This window comes from Phacochoerus africanus, chromosome 6 (assembly GCF_016906955.1).
Source record: "Phacochoerus africanus isolate WHEZ1 chromosome 6, ROS_Pafr_v1, whole genome shotgun sequence".
Lineage (NCBI taxonomy): Eukaryota > Metazoa > Chordata > Mammalia > Artiodactyla > Suidae > Phacochoerus > Phacochoerus africanus.
Genome location: NC_062549.1, coordinates 21,913,406 through 21,929,194, shown reverse-complemented (window position 1 = coordinate 21,929,194; position 15,789 = coordinate 21,913,406). Strand labels below are relative to the sequence as shown.

Below are 15,789 nucleotides of genomic sequence, written 5' to 3'. Positions count from 1 at the left end.
CTAAAAAGACAAAAGGAAAAAAAAAAATCCATGCTACTCAAAATTCTACATTAACAAGTATACTTTTCAAAGTGTATAAGCTCTACAAGCAAACATTCAAACTGGAAGGCTACAAATAAACTTGAAGTGATCTAAGAACCTCTTAAAATCATATACAATATTTTATGCCTATGCTTTCTTGGGAAAAAAGGCCCATGTTATTTGTCAGATTCCCAAAGGCCCATCACACACCAAAGGTTATAGTTTTAAAAATTAAGTAGTAATAAAAATTTACTACATACATGCAATTGTGCATCTACATTTGTATGAACAACAATGGTGTGGAAGGACCTACATTTTCTTTTATGAATCTCTGTGTTATTTACCTAGTTATAATAAGCATGTATTTGTTTTTAATTGAAAAAACATCAAATGAAAAAATTAAGGAAAAGATTTTAAAATACAGCAATCACTGCAATTCACTGCATGGTGTTACATGAAGAAGAACAAACTAATTTCCTTTTCTGAGAGTGCTACTGAGTTGAGAGAATGATGTGGACACAATATATCTTGATTTTAGCATGTTCTTTTGGGTATATTAAAAAAATATATGGACCGAATGAAGCACGGTTAAGTGGCTTTGAAAGGAGAGAAAGAAAAAAATCACACTTTTAAGCCTACGCACCTGCCGACTTTAAATTCTAATCTCTTGTTGATATGGTTACTTTTCAACTCAATTCACAGATGTCACTGCACACGTATACACAAATTACTAAAAAATACACATATGTACACACCATCAAGGTGAAAAGAGGTAACTTCTGGATATACAGACTGGTTTTCAACAAGCAGAGAGATCTGTTTAAGAGAAGCCTAACCTAAGCCAATTATAAATCAGCAAAATATCAATTCAAACTTTGTGCAAACTTATGGAGATAAATCTTCACCAGGAAAAGCAGCAGGTTTCCCACTGTCTTCCACATAAAAAGGATCTGTTGAAAGCCCAGTTTAAATGATTTGGGACCTAAGTAGTTTTAAATTGTTAAAACTATACCATTTATCATTTTTAACCTTCCTTTATGAGTTCATAAGCAACGCTCTGAGATTGAAACCTGTATTGTGCACCTGGAGTAAGCAAATACTGAATCTACTTGTTCATCTCGCTAGAGTTCGCAGATAAAGAAAAGCTGACTTTAAAATGTTTTACCACTAAATATAAAAATAAAAAGTAAATCTAGTAGTGTTTAGTGATCACAATATTATTTTAGATAGGGTTCTAATATTATTAGACTCTCATTATAGGAAGATACCATTACCTAAAATAGACATGAAAATCATTTATAACATGTTTCTCAAACTACTAGTGAAGAACTCCCTTTTTTCCAGTCCATCACAGACTGGTACTTTATTCAAAGAAAAAAATTACTTATTAAAAACTATCTCTTTTTTAAAGACAGAGAGAATACAAGCCTAGGGATCACAAGCTTAGCTACACAGCAAAATTAAACTGCTGTCAAAGTTTCTAAACATTCAGTATCAATCCCATGCTCATCGAAGGCAGGCCAGCAAACAGTTCACAGACCACACCTCACACTTCAGACACCACTGGTCTATAGAACCCATAACATTAGGCAGGTACAGTCCTCTCCCCTCTCCAGGAGTAAAACATCCAGAGTTTAGAATCAATCACTTCCTAATTTATGTCAGAGAAAATGAAATCTCTCAAAATATAACATTAAACATTAGCTCAATGGATCTGAACTCCAAGCTGCATACTCAAGCAACTCAAATCCACAGCCTCCCCACCAAGTCCCACCTGCTGCTGCTATAGGAGAGAAGGACCTCCTCGGCTGGGGTCAGACCACTCACTATTCTTTCATTCTGTTCTGAACATTGTATTTTTGTGGTTGTTGTTGTTTTGGGGGGCACCCAGAGCATGTGGAAGTTCCCAGACCAGGGATCAAACCTGAGCCACAGCAGTGACAACACCAGATCCTTAACTGCTAGGCTATGAGGCAACTCCTAAATATTGTATTTGTAAGAAGGGCAAAAACAAATTCATTTCAGCAGCAGGAGCCCACTTTGAATTACATGCTCTATAAGACAAGAGGTTTAAGGGAGTGAATTATTTATCGAATGAGTGAGCCCAGCTGAAGCCCCAACATGCAAACCTTGTTTTGCTGTCTTCTACTTGTTGGCTAGTACACAGTAACTCAAGAACTAATTCTTATTTGTGTGAAAAAAAAAAAATAATGTTCAAGTGAGAGGAAAAACTTTAGTAAACAGGAAATCACATAGCATAGTTGAGAGTCTGAGCAACAGAATCAAAAATTAAGTCTGAGTGCCAGAGTCTGCGGCCTTAGGCAGGTTAGTTACCTTATCTTTCCCAGCCTCCCCATCTCCTGTGAAGATAAGTGAGTCAGTACCTACCTCATGCATTATTACACAGATTAAAATATAATCCACCCAAAAACCTAGCACATTGGGCCCAGTAAATCCTCAGTGTTAGCTACCATTGCTAACACTACTATTATTACAATAAATATTTCACCTCATCTCATTCACTCATCCATCCACCTAACCCACAAATACTTAGTGAGTGACTTGAACAAGCCAGGTACTCTCATGGCACTGACATTTGTCTCCTCAGAATGTTCCGAGTCTATTCCTCAGAGATTTTCTTCAGTCCAATATAAGATAAAAATATGATTTATTAAAAATCAACCACCTGATACTAAACTTCCATTATTGTTAAGACTTACCAGCCAACTGTACCTGCAGCTAGCTCTTATAACAACCAATAATCCAAGGGTTTCAGGACACGATTTTTTAAATCTGCATTAAAAACTCAAGACTATGACTAAATTGATTTATTCAAAACATTGCATATAGGAGCTCCCAGGCACAACCGCACTGGCATCGTCTGGGAATGCTGGAACACAGGTTGGATCCCCAGCCCTGCACAGTGGGTTAAGCATCTGGCATTCCTGCAGCTGCAGCTTAGGTTTTAACTACGGCTAGGATCCAATCCATGGCCGAGAACTCACATGCCACAGGGCAACCAAAAAAGAAAAAAAAAATCAGTATATGTGTGTATGGATAGATGTTAAGTTTCCTTAAAAATATCATTATCCTTGCTTTAAAAAAAAAAAAAAGACTTAGATCCACTCCAAGAGTTTCTCAAAAATCTGAAATAAAATGGCAAAGCCCAAACTGCATGATGGCCAGTTGGAAAAATCAGACAGGATGCATGACTCCTAGCTGGCTTCACTCCAGTTTTGTAAATTCTGGGAGGTAAGGTCCATAGCCTGAATTTCTCACATCAATCACCGTCAAAGAACAAGCTATTACTGTAGAAGAATTTTAGTCTCTCAGAAACTGCAATGCCACAGAATCTCTCCTTAGCATATTCTGTAAAGTCAATATCTAGACTTTCAGTTAATTCTGGCTTATTTCACTGACTGATCTGTGAACTTGGCAGTTTTCTTATTTGGTTAAGCCTGGATCACTTTTTCTAACACTGAACAAAGAAGGTAGTTATTGCCAAAATGTAAATTCAAAAAGCAGAAAGCAGCATTAGTCTTAAATCTAACACATTTTATGGCTCAAGTGGGATGGGGTTCCACTTCATAACTGGCTGAGTCAAATAATAAATAGGACTTAAATCATTGCTGTTAAGTTTTGACGTGAAAGAAATGCAAATAACTTCAACAGAAAAAAAAAAGAATTTTGTCCCTGACACATACAGGATTAGCTACAATGCTTTAATACACTTAATCAATATCACTTCTATAATATTTCAGTTGAAAGTATTTTTTTATTATTCTCTTGGATGTAATACTCGATGATGATCCACAGTTTTGAAGTTAAATCAACTAATAATTGTTGGGAAAAGGGAGAGAAGGACAATATACCCTCAAGAAATTCAACAGAATAGCTCTGCTCTCATCATAAAAATTAGTCATGACAAAGTACAATGATACAATAAAACGTACAAATGTAAAATTTCATTTTAAATGTTAAATAAGGATATTTATCTTATAACATTAAGTTTTTACTTTACCAACTCGGCATATATTTACTTTACCAACTCAGCAAATTTTCCCAAATATAACCAGAAGGTAATTTTCCCAAAGTAAAATGAGTTATTTAAGAGGCTTAGCTAGAACAAAAGTCATTTCCTCTCTCACACAAAACAAACCAAAAAATTTCAAAGCTGTAATGAGCTATCTGCTTCCTAAAACAGTTAAGTTTATTATATTCAGGAGCATGAACCACTGCTTAATTAAAAGGCCTTTAGGTGATTTTTAGGCACTTCGGATTACAGTTTGTTTCTACTTCCTTAACTGGAGGCAGTACTTGCTAAAATAGGTCCAGAAGGAAACATTAAAAAAGAGTAACAGTGACTGCCTCCGGAAGACGGTAGGGGAAGATAGGGATAAAAGCGTCAGTTTCTCTTCACTACCTGCTCTTTTTTTGCTTTTGGTTGTATACCACGTGGACCCAGTGTAATGGCTGCGTTTAATTAAATAGGCTTAACAAATTAAATGCACTTCAACTTTCCAGCAGAAAGAGTGTATACCACAATAATCCCAGGGGAAAGTGATTTCTCAAGAAGCCCTTCAGAACAAAACTGGAAATTATGCATTTCTGTACAAAATGCAAAATGGGCTTTCTATCAAAAAAAAAAATGATGTTGGTTTTGTTTTAAAGTCTACCCTTAAACCACCTACAAGCCTTCATTTGGAGGCTATAAATAAAAGGCAAAGAAGATCTTAAAAGTCAGGCTTTAAAGTTTGATTTTGTGTAATGAGAATTTTCCAAAGGGTTTCTGCATTCTAGGGCCACAGCTACAAGAGAATTCAAGGGAAACCTAAGGAACAACCAAAGATAACAAAGGAGGACTGGGTGACTTAGGCAGATGCGGGAGTGTTATCACTATCATACAGGAATTCTTTAGTGAACTGAATCACTATAACAAGCATACTAACATGCATACTCAATTTTAAAAATAAAGACTAAGATTTTTAGAAATCACAATTTCAGTCGGCAATGGTGCCAAGAGACAGCACTCCCTACTCTGTAAGTTGGAAAGTAAACAGTACTATACAACTGTTCTGGAGAGCAGTTTGGCGACATGGTTAATATATCTTAAAAAAACATGCACAACAACCTTTAACCCATTAACTTCAACTACAGATATTTATTAAAGCATCAGGAGAAACACTAGAAAAGTAAATTCCAGAATCTTTATGGCGTTACCTACCCTAGAGTTATGAGCTTATAAACTAATTTCCTTTTTGTTTTTATTTGTACAAATTTTCTTACAATGAATGTATAGTTTTTTGTCTTTTAAAACATTCTATTTTACCAGTTTACTGTTATCCCATAAACATTTGCTACTTACATCAAGAAAAATTAATTGAGGATAGGGATAGAAGGTACAGGTATTGAAAAAAAAAATCTTTTATTAATCATCAGGATACAATGAATACCTGTGGCATTTAGGTACTATTTGGTGGGGAAATAAAACCTTAAATTTTTATGGCAAAGTACAACTGATATTCAGACTCAAAGTTTTATATTTTGACTAAGTTAATACTGTTATCAGTATTTCACTGACTCTGTTTTTTTTTTTTTCTTTTATGCTTGGGTTTGGTACCAACATCAATGAAACTCCAAAATCTAACTATGGCATATACCAGGTGTATCCACATAAGCCCCTTCAGTTTTTATGAAATAAGTACAATTTATAATCAAAAAGATGGATATGTAAGTTATACTATACTTTGCTAATAAATCTAATCATTACAGGAGATAACCATTTTATACAATGATCTTCTACAAACAGCAGTTTACAGGAAAAAGGCTATTTTTTCTTTGAGTATACTATCCCATATCCTGCCAAAAGAAGTACTATCCAAGTATCATAAATTAAGTATTTTACAAAATCAAAATTATGAATTGTCCAGACAAAAGCAAATGCAACCAAATTTTCACGTAAGTGCTAAAATCAGGAATCTTTATTTAAGAAACTATCTAAAGTAGACCTGGCAAAGTAAAAGTGAAAGTATTTAACCACAAAAATAAGAACTGGCAAACACCTCTTCAAAGTCTAATGCCTTCTAGAGGCATTTCTCCCTAGTATCGGGGCTAGGGCTGAGCTAAAAGTCCAGAAAAAGGCTGCCAAGACTTAAAGCACCTGTATAAACTCATGAAATCCTGGATATTGAGCAGAAGATCAGAGCTTCTAATTATATAGGAGCTAGCTAAAGCCAAAGGTAACAAGAAAACAAAAAGATAAGAAACCAGTAGTCTCATGTAAAATACTGTGCCCATACCTTTTAATGTCAAAACAGGAATTTATAGAGAGTGATGTATGTCATTTCATCTAAGCTTTCACAACTACAGTTTAAACTTCTCATTATATTCCATCTACTTGATAAAGCATTCAGTTTAGAAACCTACTGTAACTAATTCCAAATATTAAAATAAATACCAACTACTAAAACTGTTATTGAAATTTTAATGTTAAGCTTTTATTTATGACAGTAGAAGGGTCATGCATTATCCTCATACTAAGGCAGAAGAAACTTAGGCCCAGAAATGCCATTTATTAAATCTCCTCCATGAGAAACACCACATATGCTAGGCTCCTTAAATCATCCCCACAATAGCTACAAGAAACGACCCTAAGGTAGCCTGTCATCACTGGTGTATATGCCATAAACACAGAAGCAGTCATGAAGTTTGGGTTTTTTTGTTTGTTTGTTTGTTTTTTAAAGACAATTATTTCAAAAAGCTCTCTGACCTAAAGGAAAAGAAACAATGCCCAGGATATCTGTAGGGTTATCCAAATCTTGGAAACATCCTGAGATGAAAAAACCAGATGGACCCAAGGCAAGTAAACTACCTTGCTTAGGGATATCTACTTACTCCTCCTGACGCTCTTTAATATACTTTCTATTAACTACTGACTCTCCTTAATATACTTTGTTTTCTTTTTTTTACTTTTTTGTTTTGTTTTGTTTTTTTGTTTTGTTTTTTTCTGCCTTTTCTAGGGCCGCTCCCGCGGCATATGGAGGTTCCCAGGCTAGGGGTCGAATCGGAGCTGTAGCCACTAGCCTACGCCAGAGCCACAGCAACGCGGGATCCGAGCCACGTCTGCAACCTACACCACAGCTCACGGCAACGCCGGATCGTTAACCCACTGAGCAAGGGCAGGGACCGAACCCGCAACCTCATGGTTCCTAGTCGGATTCGTTAACCACTGCGCCACGATGGGAACTCCTGTTTTCTTTTTCAATATTAATCCCCCAATATCTTAAAAAGGTTGCCTTTTTCCTAACTTCCCAACCCCCTAGAATATGAGATTTTTTAAATATAAAGATTATACAATATTAGCTTTCTTGTACATTTTCAAGTTTTAAGTCCATAAGAGACCTATATTTTGGAAAACATACCTTCTAATGCTTGAGCAATAATCGCTGGATTAATTACCTTGTTAACACATTTACCTCTATTTCCTCCTATCCTCAACAATTACCAAGTGACAAAATCTATATATACCTGAGTTTCTACTGTAAAATGAAAATGATAATGGTTCCAACATCAAAGAATTGTCATACAGCTTCAACGCTATAATATATATAAAGTACTTTGAACAGTATCTGGCACACAATAAAAGCTAACATCTATTGATTCCTTACAATTTAAGAAGGAACTGTAATAATGGGAAGCAGAATAAATCAAGCATGGCAAGATCTAAGTTTAAGCTCTAGGATATATTCCCTTCATGTCCTGAAAAGCCACCCAGTTTTTTTCTTTCTTCTTCTTTCCTTTCTTTCCTTCCTTCTTTCTTTTCTCTTTCTTCCTTTCTTTTTTAATGGCCAATCCTTTGGCACATGGAAATTCCAAGGCTAGGGGTCAAACTGGAGCTACAGCTGAGGCCTACATAATAGCCACAGCAACAGTGGATCCAAACTACATCTGTGACCTATGCTGTAGCCTGTGACAATGCCAGATCCTTAACCCACTGAGCAAAGGCCAGGGATCGAACTATATCCTCACAGAAACATCAGGTCCTTAACCCACTGAGCCATGATGGAAACTCCCCACTCAGTTTCTATGAATCATATGTGCATTATGTATAACACTGGTTTTACCAGCTCCTAGAGCTCCTAAGATAAAAGAATATATGTCAAAGTATTTTTATCTACTATTAAAAGCTATGACTTGGAGTTCCTGTTGTGGCTCAATGGTTAACAAATCCGACTAGGAACCATGAGGTTGCGGGTTCGATCCCTGGTCTTGCTCAGTGAGTTAAGGATCTGGCATTGCCATGAGCTGTGGTGTAGGTTTAGGTCACAGATGCGGCTCGGATCTGGCGTGGCTATGGCTATGGCTGTGGTGTAGGCCATCGGCTACAGCTCCGATTTGACCACTAGCCTGGGAACCTCCATATGCTGTGGGGTGCAGCCCTAGAAAAGACAAAAAAAAAAAAAAACCCTGTGACTTAAAAGCAATAAGCAAAAAAAATATAAACTGCATGCTAAATTTAATCCTCATTCATGTTGGGATTAATGCTAACAAGACTGTTTAGTTTTTATCCATAGCAAATGAAAAGCTGGAAATCAAAGGGGTGAAAGATAAATTTAACAACAATCAAAAAAAAATTGCCAACTAGAAAGACAAATTATTCAAGGTACCTAAAATTCAAAAACAGGGACATTTACTATAAAAAATAAACAGATGTATATACCCCCAAGGAACTCTTGAGGACATCTGCCCAGTATGGGATAATAAATTATGTTCTTGGCTGTGTTCAATAATCCCTGACCAAAGAGGGAGAAAATTATATAGGGCACTTGAGAAACATTTATAATTAATAGAGCTAAAAAGTAAGTTTTGAGGCTTAAAATAGTTTCATGTTATCTGATTGACATAATCACACATGTGAATTTATTTATTCTCCATTAAAATCAGAAAACTGAAAGGAGCCAAGAGACATACCATTGTTTCTTGTTGAAACATTAAAAAGCCAAACTACACTGGACTTTAGATTAGGCTTTCAGATGAAAGCTCCTTCACAGAGCTTTAACAAGCTTTACCTAATCTTTACTACTTCATGTAGAAGTTACATACATACAAAAAATATATATATAGAATGATATATGTCCATAGCCCAGTATAAGCCCTTGACAAACCTGAACAGCTCAATAAGCATTTCTACCAACATTTTCTCATTAGATCTGAATAATCAGGTAAGCACAAAAGAGATAACATCTACTCTCAAAGCTGTTGTGAGGATCAGACATAATCAAACCAAATCTTCTCTTCACTGAGTAGGTTCTCAATAAGAATGATTTTTCTTACAGAAGACACATCAATGCTTTAAACGGACAAAGAAATACAAGCAAGTTTATAAAGCAAACTGGTCTCCTAGATTCATTCCTCTGCTCTTTTCTCACCAACACATCATTAACACTTACAAAGCATTTACTAACCCAGTTTGATCCTCATGATTCATTTTCAAGATAATTTCTGGGAGTTCCCATTGTGGCTCAGCAGGTTATGAACCCAAATAGTATCCATGAAGATGCAGGTTCAATTCCTGGCCTACCTCAGTGGGTTAAGGATCCCGCATCACCATGAGCTGTGCTGTAGGTCGAAGATGCCGCTCAGATCCCATGTTGCTGTGTCTGTGGTATATAGGCTGACAGCTGCAGCTCCAATTCAACCCCTAGCCTAGGAACTTCCATACGCCACAGGCACGGCCCTAAAAAAAAAAAAAACAAAAAAAAAGAAAAGAAAATTTCTCTACCACGGGACTGTATTAATTCACTCACAACATCTGAGTGCTTTCTATGTATCAGTCACTGTTCTAGACACTTGCAAATATTGTAGTGAACAAACCTGACATAGGTCCTGCTATTGGGAATTTGATATTAGACTGTGAGAAAACAACAAGAGAATTTTAGACTGTAACAAAGACTGAAGAGGGTACATAAAAGTCAGTGAATTTAGGAGTTCCCATTGTGGCTCAGGGGAAATTAACTATCCATGAGGACGCAGGTTTGATCCCTGACCTCACTCAATGGGTTAAGGATCTAGCCCTGCCACAAGGTGTGGTGTAGGCTGCAGACAAGGCTTAGACCTGGTGTTGCTATGGCTGTGGCATAGACCAAGAGATGTAGCTCTGATTTGACCCCTAGACTGGGAACTTCCATATGCCCAGACTGCAGCCCTAAAAAGCAAAAAAAAAAAAAGGGCAACTGATGGGGCCACCTTAGATCTATCACAGAGTCCATGTGAGGTGACATCTAAGCTGACACCTGAATGACAAAAAAGTCTATGTAACTCTGACTTTTTCATTTATTAATAAAATACCTAGCTTCTAACAAAGGAGCTGACAATTTTAAACAATAACTTCCTACATAAAGGAGAAAACAAAAATTTGAAAGGTAATAAATTTCAATGGTTATAGAACTACCACATGACTCAGCAATCCCACTCTTGGGCATATATCCTGACAAAATTTTCCTTGAAAAAGACACATGCACCTGTATGTTCACTGCAGCACCATTCACAATAGCCAAGACATGGAAACAACCTAAATGTCCATGAATGGATTAAGATGATGAATGGATGGATTAAGGAAATGCGGTATATATACACAATGGAATACTACTCAGCCATAAGAAAGAACAAGATAATGCCATTCGCAGCAACATGGATGGAACTAGAGACTCTCAAACTAAGTGAAGTCAGAAAGACAAATACCATATGATATCACTTATATCTTGAATCCAACATACAGCACAAATGAACCTTCCCACAGAAAAGAAACTCATGGACTTGGAGAACAAACTTGTGGTTGCAAAGGGGGCAGAGGAGGAAGTAGGATGGACTGGGAACCTGGGGTTAGTAGGTGTAAACTATTGCATTTGGAATGGATAAGCAATGAGATCCTGCTGTGTAGCATTGGGAACTATATCTAGTCACTTATGATGGAGCATGATGCAGGGTAATACGCTTTGCTGTATGGTAGATAATTGACATAACACTGTAAACCAGGTATAATGGAAAAATAAAAAGCGGTTTCAAAAAAAAAGCAAAAAACAAATAAATAAATTTATTTCAGGGAGTTCCCGTCATGGCACAGTGGTTACCGAATCCGACTAGGAACCATGAGATTGCGGGTTTGATCCCTGGCCTTGCTCAGTGGGTCGAGGATCCGGCATTGCCATGAGCTGTGGTGTGGGTCACAGACGCAGCTCGGATCCTGCGTTGCTGTGGCTCTGGCATAGGCCGGTGGCTACAGCTCTGATTTGACCACTAGCCTGGGAACCTCCATATGCCATAGGAGCGGCTCAAGAAAAGGCAAAAAGACCAAAAAAAAAAAAAAAAATTATTTCAGTGGTAATGGGTTTTAAGTACTGGCACTATGAAAGATACCAAGATTTTACACTTTAGCCTTCAGGTTATCATCTCAGTGAGAAAGGAAAAATATGTAAACAGTAAACCATTAATTAACAGCAAATGATTACTGCCAAGATGAGTAATGCAAACTAACACCATAAAAAGTTCACAGAAAGGGGAGTTCCTGTCGTGGCGCAGCAGAAATGAATCTGACTAGGAACCATGAGGTTTTGGGTTCAATCCCTGGCCTCCTTCAGTGGGTTAAGGACCCAGCGTTGCTGTGAGCTGCGGTGTAGGTCACAGACATGGCTTGGATCCTGTGTTGCTGTGGCTGTGTTGGAGGCCAGCAGCTGAAGCTCCGATTTGACCCCTAGCCTGTGAACCTCCATATGCCGCAGGTGCGGCCCTAAAAAGCAAAAAAGAAAAAAAAAAGTTCACAGAAAAGAAGAGATAGATGTGGCCCAGGCTGGTACTGCCCCAACATTAATATGCTATAAGTCACCTGAAACAGATGGTCAGGAGAGATTCTCAGATACTGTATTTCTGCAGGTCTAACAAGCTACCAGGCTTGTCTTGCTGGTCCTTGGGCCACACTTTGAGTAGCAAAGGTATAATGTACGTAAGGAAGGTAAGATTCAGACTGGTTTGGGGGGAGTGAGGTGGGTTTTACATGAAAAGTCCATCAGGAAGAATTAGCTTGATCTTACCTAGGAACAACGAGCCCACTAGGCTACAAGATCCACCCTTCCACTCTACAAGGATATACCAAGCACTGACTCTGTGCAGGGTACAACAAAAGACACACTGACAAGTCTACTGAAATGGTCAATTAAGATAATTGAGAGACACCATTTCACACAAGGAAAACAAGCCATCTAACTGTCCCTTTAGATGAGAAAAAACCTATGTTCTATTCATACTATAAAATCCTACATAGTAATAAAAGGATTTACAACCGCCTATTCTAGAATAAGCTAATCTCAAAATCATAGTGTGAGATATGTATGTATAGTTCAAAACATAGCAGAACATATACTATGCTTTAGTCCTTATTTCATTCATACTTAATAAAAGCAGGCAAAACTAAACTGTTTAGGAATACTCTATGTGATGAAGCTCTACAGATAACCAAGAAATCACTGAAATAAAGCTCATAAGAGTGATCGTAGGTTATGGAGAAGGAATGAAAGGAAAGGATGAAATAGGTGAAGGGGCTTCAAAGATATCCATAATGTTCTATTTCTCAAGTTAATGGTAGGTAAATGGATGTTTGTGATTATTAAAATTATGCATTACAGACACTATTTTGCACATATGATACCTTTCATAGTTCTTCAATAATGTTACCAATGACCTTTTAAAAAACTAGGTCAAGGAACTGGTGACGGCAGATTCTAGTAGCAGTGAGTTGAAGAACAAATGGAAGGAGTTCCTCTCATGGCTCAGCAGGTTACAAACCTGGAGTACCCATGAGGATGGAGGTTCAATCCCTAGCTTTGCCTCAGTGGGTTTAGGATCTGGCATTGCCATAAGCTACAGTGTAGGTTTCAGAGGTTGTAGACGTGGCTCAGATCTGGCATTGCTGAGGCTGTGGCATGGGCCAGCAGCTGCAACTCCGATTTGATCCCTAGCCTGGGAACTTCCATATGCTGCAGGTGCAGACCTAAAAAACAAAAAAAACGAAAAAGAACAAATGGAAGGGGGAAAAAAAAAACACATACCGATGAATTCTTTAACCACTGACTTAAAAGGAAAAAGTAGGGACTAAGAACAGAACAGAGTACTAAGTAAAAAGGACAGAACTGAACATTTTAACATGGGAAAGTCTGACAATGGTCATATGTTAAGAGAAAGATAATATTAAAAATACCGAAAATTGATGAAACAAGCCTAAAGGTAAGAAAGTAAAGGTTTAAGGAGGAAAGAAGAAAAATTGGTCTCGGTCATTACCAAGGTGCCAGGAAAAAAATGTGATTAAACATCAGGCTAGCCTGGAGTTCTCTTGCAGCACAGTGGGTTAAGGATCCAGCACCGTCACTGCAGCAGCTCGAGTCACCCCTGTGGCCTGGGTTTGAGCCCTGGCCCAGGAACTTCCACGTCCCGCAGGTGCAGCCAAAAAAAAAAAAAAAATCACACTAACTAAATTAGTCCTGTGTGGCTGGAATGACAGTTCGTAATAAATCCTGGATTTGTAAACAGTAGCAAATAAACTTGAACATAAAAGCAAGACAACATCTTGGTGGGCCTTGAATTCATTCCAAAGTCACTGAGAATATTTCAGAAGGAAAAGTAACTAGGTCTGAACTTTCACACTGGGTGAATGTCTTACAAAAAGTATGAAGCATGGATTGAAGTGGGCTATGAGGACAATTCAAGATATTAAATTCATTAAAATAATCTATAAAAGAAGATACTAAGACATGAAATAGGAGTAGTACAAAAATAAAATGAAATTTACCCTATTTATGTCAGTTAACCGGCTCAATTTTGGGAATATAATAACAGGTGAAAATCATAATCCTTTGTCTGTTCTCAGTAGCTTACATTCTGGTGGGGGAAACAAAACAAACAAGATAGCAACAGGCAGTGGAAAATGCTATGAAGGAAATAAAGGGTAATATAATAGAGCGATAGAGATGGGCCTATTTTTGACAGGTTTGTTAGGCAAGGCCTTTTAAACTAATACCTAAAAGCTCAAAAGAAGCCATCGAGGAGTTCCTGCTGTGGCACAGTGGGTTAAGGATCCAGCATTGCAGCAGCTGTGGCATAGGAAAGAGTATTTCAGGCAGAGAAAACAAAACACTGAAAGCTCACTGTTACTGAAGCATATAAGTGAGAGGTGAGTGTGAAGAGACAAGAGTAGAAAAACCTTGTGTATTAAGAAGTCTACATTTTATTGAAAGTGAATGTGGTTAGTGGCAATATAAATAGCAGGTTACTTTCATACATTTTGGAGATGGAACCAATAGTATTTGCTGAGGGAATGGATGATGTGAACAAGCGTATGTTAACATCTAGGTTTTTTGACTTGTTCAAGTGGGTAGATGGTGCTTCCATTTACTAAGATGGAACAGAATGAGAGAAGAACCAAGGACAAAAGGGGGGGTGCTAATAATTTGAGGTGCCTATGAGATAAATAACCAAACAACAATATCAAACAGGCAGTTGAGTATGCAAGAGTGGCATTCAAAAACCAAAGTATGGCAAGAAATAGAAATCTAGGAGTTAGAAAAATACAAACAATACTTAAAGCTTTCAAAAGGAGCCTTAAAGAGTGTCTACCATTATTGCTACTATAAATAATAACAGCAGCAGCTAAGATTAAGTGGTAAAATGCATATAAGGAAAATGAGACACAAAGAAATTAAGTAACACCCCCAATGTCATTCAGCTAATTTTAGAGCTGGATTCCAACCCAAGCAGTCCGACTCCAGAATTGTGCTTTCACCTACTTTGTCAAGTCGCAAATAGAGACCAGGTGGAAGGAAGCCGAAAACCCAAATGCGGAAAAGAGAAGCCATCATAAAAGAAGTTTATTCCAATTACACGATTTCAAGTAAGGGGCTGAACCACAAGCTCAAAACTGGCTACAAAGAAAATCTCCATTTGAGCACTTACAGAAGTCAAATCCCAGCAGGGAAGCAATAAAGTTTACTCTCCCATTCCAGAATCCTAGAGTACTAGATCCTTCTCCACACCTCCGTCCACCACTAGTCTCCCAGAGGAGTCATCCTCCAAATACTTTCTCACAGATCTCTCAAAACAAGCCCCCAAGAATCTGTCACACATGCACTCTAGCCTAGGTCCCCTTTCTCAGCCCTCAACCCCCTCATCAGATGGCAGAGAAGGCGGTCACCTCTCCCGAACAAAAGGTAAAGATAAAGGGAAGGGAATTTAGGGGAAAACCTTGGCCAAGTCTCAGCAAGCCCAGGGGGGAGGCTGCCGGGAAGCAGGTCTGACGGGACGGGGTAGGGAACTGCGCTTCCCACGTGGACCTGGGGAGACGGAACCCCACTCACCAAGCCATCTATCTGCACTTGCTTCACCGCCGAATCTCCAGACCCTCCTTTGCCTTTGCCTTTCCCAGCAGCGCCGGTGGTGGAGCTGGAAGAGGTGGCAGCAGAGCCAGCGCCTTCCTTGCGGGACGCCATCTTCCTAGCCGGACAGGAAAAAGGAGAAACGTGAGTAAACGGAAGAGGAAGTACAAACTTTACGTGACGTCAGACGCAGCCGGCGTTCGAGGGGCGGAGCTGGAAGGTAAGGCCGAACCAGGGAGGCCCCGCCTACCCTGCTTTTTTCCAGCCCTTGTCGGTGGAATCCATGCGCTTGCGCCTTTATATATTTGCGGCTTCTTTCTCATTGAATGCTTTAAGAAAGGCAAAAATAGTC

The 15,789-nt window shown here is 38.2% G+C and overlaps 1 protein-coding gene across 1 annotated transcript in view; it reads right to left on the bottom strand.

Annotated features, from left to right (window-relative positions):
• Window positions 1-15,589, bottom strand: part of EIF3H (eukaryotic translation initiation factor 3 subunit H) — a 98,793-nt gene extending 83,204 nt beyond the window's left edge. Inside the window, exon 1 of the mRNA XM_047783381.1 lies at window positions 15,420-15,589. Coding sequence (XP_047639337.1) covers window positions 15,420-15,551 — 132 coding nt within the window. The 5' untranslated portion in view covers window positions 15,552-15,589. The remainder of the gene's footprint in view (window positions 1-15,419) is intronic.
• Between the last annotated feature and the right edge of the window lie 200 nt (window positions 15,590-15,789).